Source organism: Thermobia domestica, chromosome 18 (genome assembly GCF_964235325.1).
Source record: "Thermobia domestica chromosome 18, izTheDome1.hap1.1, whole genome shotgun sequence".
Classification (NCBI taxonomy): domain Eukaryota; kingdom Metazoa; phylum Arthropoda; class Insecta; order Zygentoma; family Lepismatidae; genus Thermobia; species Thermobia domestica.
Genome location: NC_137471.1, coordinates 81,885,433 through 81,903,863, shown reverse-complemented (window position 1 = coordinate 81,903,863; position 18,431 = coordinate 81,885,433). Strand labels below are relative to the sequence as shown.

Genomic DNA, 18,431 nt, shown 5'->3' with positions numbered 1-18,431 from the left:
AACTTTGGGGATCCATTCAGATGCAGAAGGTATATATGAGGGTTTTAAGACAAAACTGAATTCAAATTGTGCAAAATATTGTATATTTATAAATAGAATGCGGGGTCCACATGAACTTTGAGGGGGCTGCCCCCGGTCCCCCAGGATCTGTGACCTTGACAGATCACCGTGATCACGATAAGCAATGAAGAAATGGTTGGAATATAAACATACCAGTTGTATCAATAACACACTACCAGCTCTACTGCCAGAGTTCTGCTCTCAGGTACACGCATAATCGGGGATTCCCCGAAACACACGCATGATGGGAATTTCCCGGTGCAAACGAATGATCTGCAAGCCCTCACGCAAACAAAAAAAGTACATGATTAAGCAAGTGTACAAATAGATGTAGGAGGAAGGAATGTTTCGTCGCTGATTTACTCGATCTTTTCTCTCCTGTCCAATGTTAAGTTTGAGTTGCGTTTCTTTAGCACTAGATGATGAAGAGCATTGCCTCATTTACAGGTTGTTTTCGCGTAGCATTTTTCGTTATATTTCTTAACGTAAGACGACCAATGTCACTATTCCAAGTGAACATTTTCATTTTCCGGAAAATTTCCGTTTCCGTTTTTCCGAAAAAATTTCCATTTCCGTTTTTCCGGAAAATTTTCCGCCTTCCGATTTTCCGGAAAATTTTCCGTTTCCGTTTTTCCGGAAAATTTTCCGTTTCCGATTTTCCGGAAAATTTTCCGTTTCCGTTTTTCCGGAAAATTTTCCGTTTCCGTTTTTCCGGAAAATTTTCCGCCTTCCGATTTTCCGGAAAATTTTCCGTTTCCGATTTTCCGGAAAATTTTCCGTTTCCGATTTTCCGGAAAATTTTCCGTTTTCCGATTTTCCGGAAAATTTTCCGTTTCCGATTTTCCGGAAAATTTTCCGTTTTCCGATTTTCCGGAAAATTTTCCGTTTTCCGTTTTCAATTTTCCGGTTTCCGGAAAAAATATTTTCCGTTTTCCGTTTTTCCGGAAAATGTGGCCATCCCTACCATAACTCACTTAGGTAGCATTCGTGCTTTTAGCCACATAGCACAAATTGATTCGTATCTTATGCACTGTAGTTTTTATGCCATATGCCCACACTGTATTTATACTGAGCCCCCCTGAAGTCAATCTGCAAGTAGTAATGCAGCTTTTCATATAGTGCATGCTTTGCTAAAAGAAATACAAAGCTCTAACCTAACCTGAAAATGTAAGAAATATGTCAAAATTTGGTAGAACTGTTTGCTCGAATAATGATCAAATTAGTATAAAAAAATATGCATCAATCTGTAGTAGATGGTCACAGGTACATGTGAAACGATGCATACTTGAGCAATTACAGCACCAAACTGGAGGTCGATGATTCCCACTTGTCTTTCCTTCAATACATACCACCATCGCTAATGTGCCTGCTTCCGCGGACAAAATCACGCATTATCCCTCAGATTGTTCCCAGCTTGAAATCGGAATAAATGCAAACTTAGCTTGTGTTGGGCATGGTTTTTCGCACTTGTTTGTTTAGAACATATACGTTTGCAAGCATATTATAAATGTGTACGCAGCTGGTGGTCAGGTAAGAAACCAAAAATGCAGAAGACGTTAGATCATAAGTGGAAAAAAGGGATGGTAGCGCTCCTCAACTTTACCTATGCTAACTGAGAAATGAGGCAAATACAAACAGGGAGAAGGATGTAAAAGATATTAGAATAACATTTCCACGATGAAATATGTATAACTGTTGAATCAATTTTTCCCATCAGTGATGATTCCAATTTTTTTTTTTTTTCTTGGTGGTGCTGGCGATTTCAATATACTGCGGAATACTGAGAATTCACATTGAGCACGATAGGTTATGTGGTCCTGAGGGAATGTCATGGTTCTCGGGGAGAAATTCCCCCCGCCCGATCCTTGAAGTCCCCACTGGTACCCTAAAATCAATTCTTAAGCTAATCTAAAATCTACTACAGTACCAATATTGTAACAACAAGTATCTCTCGCTTATTTTATTTCAGGTAGAAGTTGTTAGTCCACCCTTTGATCTTGTGTTCAATATTTGTACGAGCGAAAGCAAAATATCCTGCAATCTTCTTTCAGAAATTGGTATATATTTTTAAAATTGGTTGCCATCAAAATATGTCATTTATTATTGCTTAATCAGCTCAACTAATTCGGTAAACTCATTAACATACTCAAATATTTTGTCAGCACGGAGAATATGCATTTTATACAACAACAGAAACAGCTAAGGGCTAGCAAAGGGTGCGTTGAAGCACCCCTAGCCATTTCCTTGACTTACGGGGAGGTTGCGGGCTTGTTTGACCCTGCGGGAGAACTCTGCAACGCAAATTATCACGTGTCCCGTACGTAGCCCCTAAGTAACCCGCAGAATAACTATGCATACGGCCCTTACTTCATCTACTAATCATGAAAACTACATGTTTCAGGGAACAATAAACTTATCAACGTGCCTGCGGCATAAAATAAATAAATAAATTTAAAAAAGCTATTACATATTCAACATATTTGTCACAGAAGTGTTGTGGGCAGAAGAGTCCTATAGTTTCATTAACAGACCCTAGTAAAATGCACTAATAAAGAAACAAAACTTTTATTATTAGATCATACCTCGATTGATAAATCATTTTATATTTTATAAAATTAGTTTCACGCATGTTGCTGTGTATCTGTAGTAATAAATAATTAGATAGTCAGAGGTTTCATCGCATTACAATTCAGAATCGATATTAAGTTATTTGTAAATTAGTTTCCATATAGGCACTGGCGTAATTTACGTAAACATCGATTATAACAGTATCAAAATATACTCCTCAGCACCAACAAACATTATCCTGAAACAATAATATAGGAAACTGATTCCAGTTAGAATAAATAAGTTGTCAAATACTGGTTATTGGGCTTCTGTTACTGATACATTAACTGCAAACTAAATGCGTGTAGACACACGATTAGAGGCACAAATAATTGCTTTCGGGAAGGAAAAACTTCCTTCAATTAAAACGTTTTCTTTGGGAAAAGAAACTGACAACTCTGCTTTTACTTGACCAACAGTATATTCTATACTTAAATCTTATTCTATATGTAATAAATATATGGGGTATTTCTACTAAAAAACCTCTTTTTGTGGCTTTACTAGCAAATTAATCTGATTCAAACAATATACTGTGAACAAACGGTGAAATTTTAAACGACTGACTAAAGCATTTTTTTTTTAACTACGTTAGTCTAAAGCTTTATTGAAACAGATCTTACTAATATAATGTAAATCAAATTAAATATTCATTTGCAGTTTAAGAAATGGCAACACGTGTGTCTATTCATTGAGTGATTATTACAGCTCGGCACACATTGAATTTACTCAAGCCCGTATTGAATTTTAAATCACTTTACTTCATCGAATTTTATTAATGTATTCCTTCAGTAATTCAATGCGAGCACATCATTAACAAACTTGTTCTTGAATTTACACGTGTGATGTTCAACTAAAATCATATACAGAATGAACGACAGGAAGAACATTTTTTTCTTTCTTCATATATTAAAATTTACATTACTAGTTTTATCTTTATCAGGGTCTTTGCACTTTTGGTAAAGTCCCGTTACTATTCAAATTCATTTGCCGCCGCTACGAAGAAACCGGATTATCTTCATGATTAACTATTCTACGATTCAAAGCACTGGTATAACTAACGTCCTGGTGTATTAAATTCCAAGGAATTTATGTAGTCAGCTGACCGCTTTGATGATTTGAATTTATATCCTTTGTTAGCAGCGAGGGTACATAGAAGGTAATTTACACGTTAAAGCGGGGCATGAATTACATCAAGTGGGTTCGTTGTTACCCAACTGGGGACTGTACCCGAAACATCACTCACACACTGCTTTCTAACGCCATTTTATCCTCACTTTCTAGACCGAAGTTTGCAAGATCGAAAGTTACTCTTCAGCTCCGCTACCATTTCTCAACTTTTTTTTTTTTTTTTTTAAATGAAAGAAAAAAGCCAATAGTAGTGTAGGGTTGCCATATTTCAAAAATGAAAATCCGGGACGCCACTGAAGTACGAGAATCTTTAAAATGCTTAAAATGAAAAGAAGTGTTATATAATAAGTTACTTTCTTCAATTAGATAGAGTTGTCCTACTATTATGTAGTCACACATTTTTAGTCATTTTAGCAGACCTTCTCCCTAGTCAAGCAAACGTAAGCAGTTGATTTACCTCCTCCCTCTGGCAAGCAACTTTATTTATTTATTTTTAAATTTTTCAGGATCTGTTATGTTTCGTGGTTTTCCGAGTGTTTTAGCTCATTCAAGTTATGATGGATGATGTTTTCCATTCTTGTCTGTTCAGTTTTATTAATTAAAACAATATATTTTTCTTCTTAAAAGGTCAACGGAAAATTATCAAAAATATCGGTCTGGGATTATTGATTAAAATATATCAAAAGCAAGATGCATATTGAAACAGGATACTAAAAGATAATAATAAGACTGAGCAGTAAAACCTTTTGTCCCTGGCCCAATGAAACGAATGTTTCATTCAATATCAAAGTAGTTAAATCGTGAATTTAATTACATCCAGGTTTTATTTATTCAAGTTTTCTTCTTTTTAAATTTTTGAACTGTCATACTCAGAAGTTGAAGAGAATAATTCTAACGTATGGTGAAAAAAAAATGCACAAAATTATAATCCGTTTCCCACACTGAACATCCGCAATTTTATTGTGTCCTCTGATTGTTAAACAAGAATGACATCTGAACTTTAATGTACAAACACAGGGCTCATAGTGGTCTGGTTTCTTGTAAATAGTTGAATCGTGACCAAAAGCACACGAAAAAGTGACCAAAATCTCATCATGCCCCTTTTTTCCTTCGTCAATTTCTCCATCACCTCTTGTTTTGTCACTTTTTTTTTAAGCTTACTCCTTTCTTAGGTTTTCTAAGTATGCTTTGTAGTTACGGTAAGAAGACTTAGCAGATGTAAGAAGCTTCTGAGTAAGTGGAACCAGTTCTGGCCTATTTCCGAATTTCTTCATCCCAGAAATTCTTATATTTACCTTAGCATTGAGAGTTCTCAAGGCCATGAAATATTCAAATTCATCATCTATTCTTAAGAAGAACATATAAGAAGCATGACGCAAGACGAACATTATAAACCACACAACGTTGAGCCGAGCCGAGCCGAGCGTTAACTATTACGAGAGAAAATAAGGACTATTATGACAGAAGAAAGCATAGACACAGAAGGGTTTTCAACTCCACCTTGAGAGCTTAAGCAACCACCAACCATCCACTGTGCTTTAGAAAGAATAACAGCTTAAGTGAGAATAAAGCTGACTGTTTCACATGTGGCAGCAAGTACTGAAGCTTTCAGAACAATAATGAGGAACAAGTTTCTGCCTTTTTGACATTTATCTTTTTTTTTTTTTTAAAAAAAAAAAAAAGAAACTGCCAATGTAAAACATAAATCGCACGAAAAAGACACTTTACCTCCCAAAAAAGTAACTTTTAGTGACAAATTTGAAAAGAAGTAACTTTTAGTGACCAACCTGGAAAAAAAAGTAACTTTTAGTTAAAAAAAAAAAAAAGTGACTCGCTATGAGCCCCGCAAACACATTTACGCCATATTTGCTGGCTTTGCGACAACTGCGGGGAACTTTTTGCATGGATGACGCGAAACACGATGTATCAATTTCATTTAAGCATCTACGGATCCATCGGATAAGACCTGCAACGGATGTTGGCTGATAATTATTGGCATATTATTCAATTTGCCCAGAAGTTCTCAATAGGCCGAAGTTGATTAAGATTAGGAGGATTTTGATCTTTGGGTATGTAGCGTATACCATAGTGTGCCATGGCTGCAAGACTTGCTGTAGCGTAATGGCAGCTGGCTAAATCTGGCCAAAACACCACATTCATTATCTCCACGATGATACGTGTTGATAAACTGTTTAACTTTCGGCAGACAGAACTTTCACATACCGTTCAGTGTTTAGCGCTAAAACCGGTGGTGAAAACTGCGTTTTAGAGAATCCCTTTTCACTCATCGCAAGCCATAGCAACAGCTTTTGTGGATATTTTGATTTCGGAGAAAAACGCACTCAAATAGGCATATCACTACTTCCTAGATCGTACGATTTAGGTTGCTACTCGTGACTGTCGAATGTAAAATAGGTCTCATCATCCATGATGCACAGTATATCATTTGTAGCAGTGAACGTTTTGGTGACCAGAGTTCTTAAACGATGTTTCTGAATCACACTTTGTTGTTCCGTAACCTTCAGCATAGTTTTCCGTGTAAGTCTCGTAATTCCCATTTTCTGTAAAGCGTCCTTCGCTGTATAGTGAAATTTCGTACCAAGTTCTCGGTACGATTTTGCCACCTTCCCTGCAGTAACTCGTCGAAGTTATCTCAACACCTTGGCATCACTTAAAGTCGATTTCCGTCCACTGTCGACTTTCCTTTCCACGTTCATACCCTTCTCTACTTTCGGCACAATATTATACAAGTCTTGAATATACCACACTCGAAGTGTTTCACAAGTTCTGACTTTTGAACATTCGGATTGTCTTTCCAATATTGCACGATTATTTTACGACGCTATTCCTCTTTAACGCGAAACTCATTTCGTTGTGTTTCATTCTTCTCCTGCACTTGCCAATGCACGACAGATACACTAATCTTTCTGTATAGCTCATATCGTGTGCCACGGTCCACTGTTGTCAGGGTTTGCAGTGTTGCTTTTTTTTTTTTTTTTTTTTTTTTTTTTGCGCCATACGTTATACCTAATCCCGTAAAAAAAAGGCAAACTATAATATTCCCTTCCTTTCTTCTATGAAATCCGGGGCATTTAAGCGTCCCGAGAAATATTTTCGGGTCACAGATCTTGATTCCGTGACGGTCTCGGATTTTCTGGGACGAAAGGCAACCCTATACTACTGTTTACGCACCTCTAGAAAAAACAGTAACGTAGTTGTATCACATGTTCTCGAAATGTCGATTTCACTGATATGGGGGAGGAAGTTTCATTCGAGTGCAAGACACCGTGTGATGAACATGAAATCTTTGAGTTTTACGACCTACGCTTACGCCGGCTAGGCTAAAAGAGTGGGAGGAAACGGGAAAACTCCGAGAAAACCCACGCACAGTGTTCACCACAAAGTTCACTTGGTGCGTGCTTGAATCGAACCAAGGACCCCACGCGCCAGAGATGAACGCTCTACCACTAGAGCCACAACGGTCCAAAATTCAAATAGACAATCAAATCAAATCATGAAGGACGAAAATCATCACCTGGCTAATAACGGAGCTTTATCAAGAAAATTATCACAAATTAACGCGAAATCTTATGTACCCGCCAAATTATTTTCTCTGTTACGATTGAAAAGTCAGCCATTTAGTCACTCAAATATATTTATCGCTTATAACCATTTCTCAGTGAGAATCTTTCTTCCACTGAATTACTTTGAACCTTGCAGGAAGTATGATAAGGACAGATGATGAAAATTGGATGAAAAGGATAATTTTCGTGAAATTTTGTCTTGAAACTTTGTTTCCCAATGTTAAATCATTTAGCAATAGCGGATTTAGAAAAGTATCTTGGGAGGGGCTTGAAATTTGAGTTATATTTCGTTCATTTTGGAAACTCCGTAATTTCCGGGAACAAGCTTCAGTCCGAAAGACCCCCTACCTAACCTCTTTCACAAATCCGTCACTGCTAGTAATAACGATTTAAAAGCAATAAGAAAGGAAGTTTGCCAGAACTTACAGCAGACGCACAATCTCGACATTCACAAATGGATCTAAGGAAAACTTTAGTCAAAATAGTCGAATGCGGGACTGAATCTCGGACTTCCCGATAAAAGCGCAAAAGCTAACCACTTTTTTAATGGGGGAAGAGTTCCGTAGCGAAATGTTTAATTCCTCTTGTTAAAAATTCAGAAACCTTCAGGACTGGGTTATATATTCTACAGCCTTGGAAACCACACGCTCAGATGAACAGTCTATTACGCATATGATCCATGAACAGAAAATTCGGGGTGTGTTTGGTCAATCTCTGGGAACAAACATTAAGGCGCGAAATCGTCTACGCACCGAAAGAGTGGAGAAAGTAGCAAGATGTAAGATGGAGCCTGGAACTTCTGGGAAAGTCTTCACGCTGTACTCGTCCTTCAGCAGCAGGTTTATTTTCGAAGTTTTATATTACTTGCACCACCACTAATTAAATGAGAATTTGTGTTGTAGAGAAGCGAAATAAAGCCTGCTTCATCAATTTAAAGCAGAATTTTGAAGAAAGAAAAAAAAAAAGCTCAAAATTTTCAAAGCAAAAAAGCGAAACAGAAAAAAAGTTTTTTGTTCTTTCAAAAGTCATTTTCCCAAGCCCTTGCATCTTTAATTCCTTCTGCTTTTGTAGTACATATTTGCGTAGCGTATTAGTAAAAGCAAATAATAAAATGTCTTTTTCCATGTATTAGTTTAATTACAAATCGAAAATGCTCACTTAAAGAAGTAAACTACTTAAGGTATAATTCTATTTTTTTCAACACTATACTTGGGTTATTACACAAAACAAGGCCAAAAACAAACAAAAAGTTTCAGTAGAAAGGAAACCGAGAAACTGTCTAATTATTCTTGCGTCTCTGGTGGAGTATGTAAAGTATAGGACGATTATCGTATATTATAAAGGTACAATAACCGTCAAAGCTATTTCTTCATATCTGGCTCCTAAACCTTGCGGGACATTTTTCATTCCTCCAGATAATACTTTTAAGGACCAAATATAGCCAGATATTTCATAAAATTTTCACACTTAGGAATTTTACCATGAAAGAAGAAGAACAGAAGACTCAAAATAGTAGGTTGCAACTACAACTTGATGGAGTAGCCAACAACGACTCGCTCGTTCTGCCATCTAACGAGTATTTAAAAGAGACGTCACTTTGTCTCAACAGATGTCAGCGATAGTTCTTTTGTTTGCGGAGCCAATTGAACCTATCCACGTGTGCGTTTAAAATATGAAGGTCAGTACATTTTAAACTACTTGTGTAGACAGTGCATTCTGTTGATGATAGGGTCAACCAGCCAATTATGCTCTATGAATTTTATTGAGCTGAATTAACATTAGTCAACAATCACAAATTGAGGTCTCGTGCTAAATAGAACAAAAGCTCATACCTTTCTTTACAATTTATTTATCACGATGTATATGATTCTTCATATGCATATAAAACAATTCTGGGACGAGAATTATATTTTTTGTGCTGATGTAAAAGCAAGTATCTTGTATAAATTTTTATGCAATACTCACTAGATGTCACCGTACTTCGATTACATTAGATTACGAGTTTAGTGTCCTTTTCAGCAGCAAAGCTATATGAGACGGGGACTTAAGCTTGAATTCAAACCACATGCGCTGCCGCCGGGAATCGAACCCGTCTCTCCCATGCCAACACTACCGAGCTTTATGCAGGCTAGTGCGTCACAGCCTTAACGCCTCTTGAATCTCCTGATTCTCTTTTCTTCATGGTTTTACGGTGAAAAATAATAATAATAATAAAAATAATTATCTTACCGTATGTATGAGATGAAGCCCATTCTTCGGGTGCTGGATGGCTCTCTTCTTGCAAATAATCCCACGGTAATTCTGGGGATCTAATGCTTGGATCAGGCTGGAACAGTAACTTGTGCAGGTAAGTACGTTCCTCTGAATCAGTTCCAGAGAGATCCAGAAACTCGAATTCCTGAAACAAAGAATACCACTAGTAATAATCCTCCTTGTAAGCTTTACAATCGTTAAATCTAACCTGAGATTCAATTTGGTCTGTTATAACACCTTACAAAGGGTTATAGTCATTCAGATGGTTTTCTTTAATTCCATGACCTGTGGTCAAGCACAAAGGCTCTATTATAATAATAAAACTCTGGATTGTAGACTAATCTAATACCTAAAAATTGCGCCCACGTGAAGAAAGGCACACACCAATGGTATTCACGCTAATCCTTTGGATACTCTGAGACTATCTTACCTAATTATCTTAATGATAAGACTGCATTTTCTGCTAAAATCTGGTCTCAGGGTTCCCACTCTTTCCACCAAAAACTTTTCCAGGACTTCGACACAGGAAAGTATAACAAAGATTGCAACTGTAGGTTCAAAGATCATAACAATGAAATGAAAAGTACAGTAGCTTATGCAGTGAATATTAATGCAAGTACAGTATTAATACAAAACAATTAAATACATAAAGCGGAACGTGTTTATTATTATTATTATTATTATTTTTTTGTGGACTCCCAACTCCCATTTATATACACCCACATCCAGCACATGTATTTTCTTTCTTTCTACATGACATTTTAATTGTGTACCGAACAAATTTACAAATAACAAAAATCTATTTTTCGTACATGATATCTTCATTGCGTTGACAGATATAATATGGTGAAAAAAAGGAATTATATTACAAGCTTTTCGACTGAGTATGGATTTGTGTGATTTCCTCATCTTTAGACATAATCTCTTTCTTCTCTACGAATAGCATTTGACTTCGTCAATAAAGTAAGCAAGAGCTTCATGTGGAAATTGGTTGCTTCAGTCTCCAAAGGTTCACCTGTTTCCATCAACTTCCTTTTATTTCTCTGCAGCTGCTATACATCACTTACCTCTTTCTTCTTGCTCTGCACATGACTCTTTCAACAGTTCTTATTTTCTCCAGCTCTGCCTTACATGGAAGGCATGATGCAGCATTTCTTTCGTGATGTTGATTGAAGTAAGGTCTTTATGGAAAATGTTATCATACACCAATCTCACACCGACCAATTATTTCTCCTTCTTATATTCAACAAGCAGATCTTTATTTATGCTGTACCCTCGTTCGACAGCAACATGTCCATAAGACATAACTACAAACTTCGTTATGATTAACAACAAATCTTTAAATTCTTCCGAACCTTCCAACAGTTTTGTGTAATGTAATCCATCCTCTCAAGGTCCAACTTATACCCAGCAAGTGCATCTTTAAACTGCTCAGTAAATTTTCCATACAAAACAAACAACTAATCACATTCTTTGGATGTAGCCCATTTCTTCTCCAACAGTGACTGGAGGACACCACGAAACTTTATGGATGACATTATTTGGATCTAGGCATGTAAAGCCTCTCACAAGTCTATATTTCAGTGGTCTCTTCTGCATGACACACAACAGCAATTTGCACAGAGATGTCTGGCATTCAACTCTAAACTGGAGTTCTTCCCTTTCAGTAACGTTCCTCTCTTTGCATGCATTAAGGAGACTTTGTGCAGTTGCAAATCCCCAGTCTACATTTGATGCACTCACAATATTGCTCTTTGATGGGGTGAATTGTGATAGTTAAGCAGCAGAAGACAACGTCCCAAGAGCAAATGTCTGGATGATTATGAGTGCTAATTTCATTCCATCCCATTCCATTCCATCTTCATACAAGTCTTTAACTAGGAATGGGAAAAGAGGTTCATCACTTTGGTACCGAACGTTTCTTTGGTATAATAAGGAATTGAGTTTCATCCAGATATGACCATATCACAAATGGCATTTATATGAAATTTTACTGAAGAGTAAGTACTGTTGCGAAAATAGACTGTTTATGGAGGACGATTGATACTGGTAAAAAGCACAGTTTCTGGAGGATATTGCTAGTGAAGACAGCATCGAAGAATGGGTTAACAGATTAGTGGATGAAAGAAGAGAGAAGTTCTCCCAGCCTACCACCCTGTTGGGAGGAACCAGACCTACCACCCATACATGCAGGATCATGACAATTATACAGCATAAAAACAGTAACAGCAAACAAAAATAGCAATCAATTAAAACCATTATGACAGATCTGACATTCAGTATTTCTGTAAGTTTCCAGGACAGAAATGCATTTTCAAAGACATTCATAAAATCAATTCAATACAAGTTTTTCCAGAATAAGTGGGAACCCTGACGTACGGCCAACGGTTATGCCCGGAAGATTAATCACAGATTAAGTAACAACTGGCGAAATGAGAAAACTCCCACGGACATGATAATGTCCACCACTAACTCATATGACCTGAAAACGAGCCAGGAACCCTTTATATCGTAGGTGAGAGTTCTACCATTAAGTCACAGTAAATTTTAAAAATAACGGGAAAATTAAGAACATTAAAATTTGGGCTTCCTTGCGCTCAAGGAACGAAGTAACACGTCTGAAATATTTACCATTTATGTCTCAAATTTTTACTTTATGAATACTTCGTTATTCATAGTTTAGTGTTCCTGTTCTCAAACCACACGAAGAGACGGTGAACAGATTACGAAATTCGAGTGTTGATAGTTGCAGAAATTTAAAAAGTTTCTGGATTTGTACACAGCAAACAACGCAATGGACGCCCGAAGACTGCAACGGATCAAGCAACGGCAGCTGTAGTAAGTATCCTTCGTGAAAAGGCCGAAACGCAGTACCAGACGTTTAACTGCAGTGTCAGGTGTAAGTCAGACTCCGTGTGATGCACAGAAAAAAGTGACATCAATACAAACTCTAACTGCACCAATACCTAACACAAGAAGACCCAGATAGAAGAATGCAATATGCAAAATAGGCTATGACGAAGTGTAACTAGGATCCCATGTTTTCTCTTAGTGTGTTTAGTGATGAGCCTCTGTTCCATGTGAATCACTGTTATTGGTCAAACACGAACCCAGCATGGACAGATGAATAGAGGGTAATTGGCGCGGAAAAGGTGACGCTATGGTATATGGAACATTCGTATCATCGGGTCGTTTATCATCCATAGGAACCTAAATGGAGACAGATATCTTGACATGCTGCAGAGAAAGTGTTTCCAACACTCCAGAACCCAGAAAGTGGCATCCTTGCCTTTTCTCAATGAATGTTGCGCCACCTCACTATGCACTGCGTCAGGGAGTGGTTGTATGCACACTTCCGAGCCACTGGATTGGTCGTCGAGGACCGTTCGCCCGTCCTGAAACCCTTATATGCGGGGCCATCACTTTCCGGGACAGTTTCCTTTAAAAAGTTATTTCTCTCCTAAATAAGTAATCGTGTTCGATTTTGAAGAAGCCAGTAAGCCTAAAGTATCACACGACCCGCTTTCGATTTAAATGAAATGAAATTTGAGTTTTACGTCTCACGGTTATGCCGGTTAGGCTAAAGGAGACGGTGATTAAAAGAAATGAATGAAATGGTGGAATGAAGAAAGTGGGAGGAAACGGGAGAACCCCGAGAAAATCCACGCACACGGAGTTTGTCCACCACAAAGTTCAAAGTTCACTTGGCGGGAGCAGGGTTTGAACCCTGGACCCCATGCACCAGAGGTGAACGCTCTACCAGTGAGCTACCGCGACCCCCGCTTTCGATTTAAAATTATCACACTAAATAAAAGATAGTTGTCATTATGTTCATAACCCCTACCTAGTTGCCCTTCAACTCTCTTGAGTACATCCAAAATTTATTTTTTTTTTTTTTTTTCAGATTTTGCCTCAAACTATTTTTGAGCGCACCATTAACAACGCAACTAATTATAGACTCTAGGGATTCGAAAAACCAAGTATTTTTTATTTCACAGGATTTTCGGCCGTAATTTCAGGTCCATTATGAAACAAAACAAAAAACAAGTAGTTTCTTCATATGAATTCAGTATCGTATGAATAGGACCTATGTCCCCGTCATTATTATAGAATAACTGGAAGCCAGGGTTGGCAAAAACCATGGCTTTTATTGAAAAAACCGAGACTAGTTTTTTTTTTTTTTGGGTTTAAACAAGTTCTTTTTTGGATTAAATAATTTGCTTTATGTATTTATAATACATATGGACAGAAATAAGGTTGTTTTACCTTGGTGTTATTATGCAACAACAGTGTTTGCTGGAAGGGGTCACATAAGCTTAAAGCAGAATCCAAACCGCTTCTCGGCTTACATCAGAGAAAAATTGTTCTCCATTTTGACTCGAAACCGGGACTAATTGGCCACAAATGCGATGAGTGCCGACTCACTCACGGACTCCTGATAAAAATATGTTGTACTGATCTTAACATTCTTGTTAATACAATTGTTAACGAGTCATTTGAGAAGGATAAACAATTGCACAAATGAAACCATTATACAGAATTACATATAAACCGGGAAACTCCTGCCTTAGCCATTGAGAAAATCCTGTTATTACTTGGCATGTAAAATTTTATGATCAATGTATCATAATCAGCACGCTAAAAGTGAGATATTGCATTACGAATTTAGCAGGGTTGGCAAAAACCATGGTTTTTATTTAAAAACCAAAAACCAGGTTTGGTTTGGTTTAAATAATTTGCTCTATGTATTTATATCACATATGAACAGAAATATGCTTGTTTCGCCTTGGTGTTAGTATGCAACAACCAGGTTATGCGGGAAGGGGTCACATAAGCTTAAAGCGGAATCCAAACCGCTTCTCGGCTCACGTCCAAGAGAAGTTGTCCTCCATTTGAGCTCGAAACCGGGACTAATTGGCCACAAATGCGATGAGTGCCGACTCACTCACAGACTCCTGATAAAAATACGTTGTACTGATCTTAACATTCTTGTTAATATAATCGTCAAGAGTCATTAGGACAGAAGGACAAAAAGATAAACAATTGCACAAATAAAACTATTATACAGAATTACATATGGACAATTTCAAAGTACTACAGGGTACAGAAGAACTAATTTTGTCCAAGTCAGTTCACTACGACTTTTATTAGTCTAAGTTAAAGAAATATAACGACTTACTTTGCATATCAGTAAGAAAAGTGAATAAAGATACGAATTATTTAAGTCCACTTTGGCTCTGACCCATTTATACATAAATAGTTACCAAAGATTCTTGTTATTTCAATAACTGCCTCCAGTGGGTTTTGTATGACCCTCTCCCCAAAAAAGTACGGCATTTCGATGTATTTTATCAATAGTAAACATTATTAAAACGAAACAATGTTTAGAACCTTCCTTTTGTTGCATAACAATAATAATAAACTATAAAAAAAAATCACAAAAGAAACATCCATAAAGTTACATAAAAAAGTTGCTTTTGTAATATAATCTCTGATTTTAACAAAAGAGACACTGACCAAAGCTTAAAACTTTATTTTAAATTATAATTTGTAACTGTTTCGGATATCTAGCATATCCTTCTTCAGACACGATCGAAATTAATGAAAATACAGACATATATATAAATCAGGGTGGAAAAAAATCAAGATTTTTTTGAAAAAAATCATTTTTGTTGATTTTTTTGATTTAAATCGATTTTTTTGATTTAAATCAAATCTTTCTCCTCGTATAATACAAGTCGCAAACTAAAGAAAAAGCATTAGGAATTAGTATTAAATGATAATTATGCCATTTAAGTGAAAGTATTGGGGTTGAATTTTGAATTATCCCCAATCGTTAGACTTTATCAATCTCAAACAATGTTTCTTAACCCTTTTAAATTATAGCTCTTTTTAAAGGTAAATTACAAACTTTCAGTCAAGCAGCTACAGCATCATCCCTATTTATCCTAGGATCATGGTATACACGTCACTCTCTTTAGAACAGCTTTTGAAACGGTAACATTCACATTTCCCTATCATTTCCCTGAAGCGGGAATTTTTTTTTTACTTTTTAATTTTTTTTTTATCCTTTCTGGATTCCCCTGTGTTAACGCACAGATCTCAAAATCAACTGGGAAATACTAAGGTGTGTACTAAATGTATGTACAAAATTTCAAGCTTCTATCTTGAGAGCTATCTAATAATGGGCTAAGAACATTCCCACAATGCCCCAGATGACCCGGATGTAATATAATAATTTCCTCAGACATCCCTATTTATCCTAGGATCATGATTTGTGCATTATTCTCTTCAGAATAAAACGAATTTTCAAACGGTACCCTTCAAATGTCTCCATCATGTATCTGGGGCGGGTAAATCACGAAAAAAGGATTTTTTTTGTTAAAAATATCTTTTTTTTTTAAGTTTACCTCTGAGGACCTCTCCCCCTGTTTTAAGGCAGAGATCTGAAACAAATCTGAAAAATACTGAGTGGGTGCACTTAGTAAATGTGCAAAATTTCAGTCTTGTAGGTCCAAAAGTAAGCTCGCGAAAAGTAATATTCCCCAAATACCCTAGATTCCCATATAAAACAGGATCTCAGGTAACAGTTTCCTGAGACATTCTTATTTATCCTAGGAGCATAGTACGGACATCATTTTCTTCAGAATAGAACAGCCTTTCAAACGGTACCATTCATATGTCTCCATCTGAGGCGGGAAAATCACGAAAAAAAAACTATTCTTTGTTAAAAATATCCTTTTTTAAAACATTTTTGCCCATCTGGACCCCGCTGTTTCCACGCAGAGATCTGAAAACATCTGAAAATTATTAAGGGGTGCACTGAATGTGTGTGCAAAATTTCAGTCTTTTGAATGCAAAATGTTACCCGCCAAATAATAATAATAATAACAATAATAATAATAATAATAATAATAATAATAATAATAATAATAATAGGCATAACAAAAATATCTTTTTAAATTTATGACGTCATCACACACTATGCCTCAACGCAGAACGGCGTGATAGCATATGTAACGTGTTCTAAAATGCCTCCAGCCTTGAAGAAAACGAAGTAAAAAGCCTTATTGGTACTTTTTAATCGAATAATGAAGATTCTACCCTATCACCTAAAAATAGGAGATGTAATTTAAAAGGTTAAGCATTAAGGAAAAAGTACAGCACCGTTTATCAAAATGAATTTTTTTTTTTTTTTTTTTACAAAAGTGACTGATATTTGGCAGGGGCCTATTTTTAAAAACTCAGAACTAGCTTGCGGCATGAAATTCATAAATTTTGCCTAAAGTTATAAAATTAACAAAAAAAGGGGGTAGGACTCATCTAAATACGCCCTATTATCTGGGAACAAACAGACAGACACTCAAAAGAAGAATTTTCGTCTTAAATGTCGATGGTGATTTCCCCGTTGGAATAGTTAACTATTTTAAAACCCAAACCCAATGTTACGGAAAGAAGAAAGCAGGATTGCTCCGTTACCTGTTCAAAATGGGATTTCCCTAATAATCCTCTGTATGACACTTGTTTTCATACTATACTGTACATTTGAGTCTCATTGTGTTATGATTATTAACTTTCATAATCGAAATAACAGAACAGAAACAGGATTTTACTTATTTTCACTTTAAATTAATTTATTTCGGAATTCGATTTAAATCGTGATTTAAATCAGGCTGATTTAAATCAATCCACCCTGATATAAATGCTACCGAAACAGTTACAAATTATAATTTAAAATAAAGTTTTAAGCTTTGGTTAGTGTCTCTTTTGTTAAAACAATTAATCCAAAGCCATGAATAATCTCTGAGTACAGAATGGGGAATTTAGGTCTGAATATAGTACGAATACTACATGGGAGTGAAACGTGATAACCCACAAGAATGTGTTCATCAACATTTTACGAATAGTTATACTTTTACGAATATTTTTCATTTTTTGGTTTAAACCAGTTTTTTTTTTTTTTTTTTTTTTTTTTTTTAATTTAGATAGTTTAAACCAGCCAACCCTGGAATTTAGTATGTAGATATCACTCAATTAAATTAAAACAAAGTCCAATCCAAGCTAATGTTGGAAGCTACATAGGCAGTCGATAAATTTTGCCATTTTTATCAATATATTTAAGCAACCTTTATAAACAACAGGCATTCAACTTCGTTTCGCTTCGTATGTTCAGGCTTAACATCCTTATGTAATACAGAGATTATCAAGAAGAAGACTCGCTTAAAGTTACATCCGAACCGCTACTTGGTTTACACTTGAAAGAAGGGGTATGGTTCGACCGAGAATTGAACATGGGACGCCTTGATTAAAATGTGAAAAGGAGATAAAACTAATGTAAATGGTATGATATGTGGAAACGTCACCATGAAATTCATACAATTTAAAACTTTTTTCTTTTTGTTTGTTTAAACCAGCCAACTCTGCCGAAATTTTAATATACAGAATGCTTTTATATGGATTCAGTGTCACCTTATACGTCTGTGACATTACCAGTATTGCAATCGGAAGCTATAGTTCTACCACTTTTAGTTTTAATCATATATATATATATATAATACTGATACCAGAGTAAATTGAATGATAACACTGTAATAGGTAAAAATGTATCAGTGTAACACAACAAAGGATTAATTTGTTGGTAGTATAGTTATTATGCATTGCCTGTAACTTAGGAGACCAAAATCTAAAGGGTTTATGACATTTTATTTAGATGCGACAGATAGTAGAATAAGAGAGATTGAATAAGAATAAAAATGCATAATGTAATTAATTAATATTTAGAATAAAGGAAACAAGTTA

At 36.1% G+C, this 18,431-nt stretch overlaps 1 protein-coding gene across 2 annotated transcripts in view; it reads right to left on the bottom strand.

Moving 5' to 3' along the window:
• Usp10 (ubiquitin specific protease 10) overlaps positions 1 to 18,431 on the bottom strand; it is an 84,034-nt gene that overhangs the window by 47,943 nt on the left and 17,660 nt on the right. For both annotated transcript variants that reach the window (XM_081746495.1, XM_081746496.1), the window contains exon 2: positions 9,609 to 9,777. In XM_081746495.1, the coding sequence (XP_081602621.1) occupies positions 9,609 to 9,777 (169 nt within the window). The remainder of the gene's footprint in view (positions 1 to 9,608; positions 9,778 to 18,431) is intronic.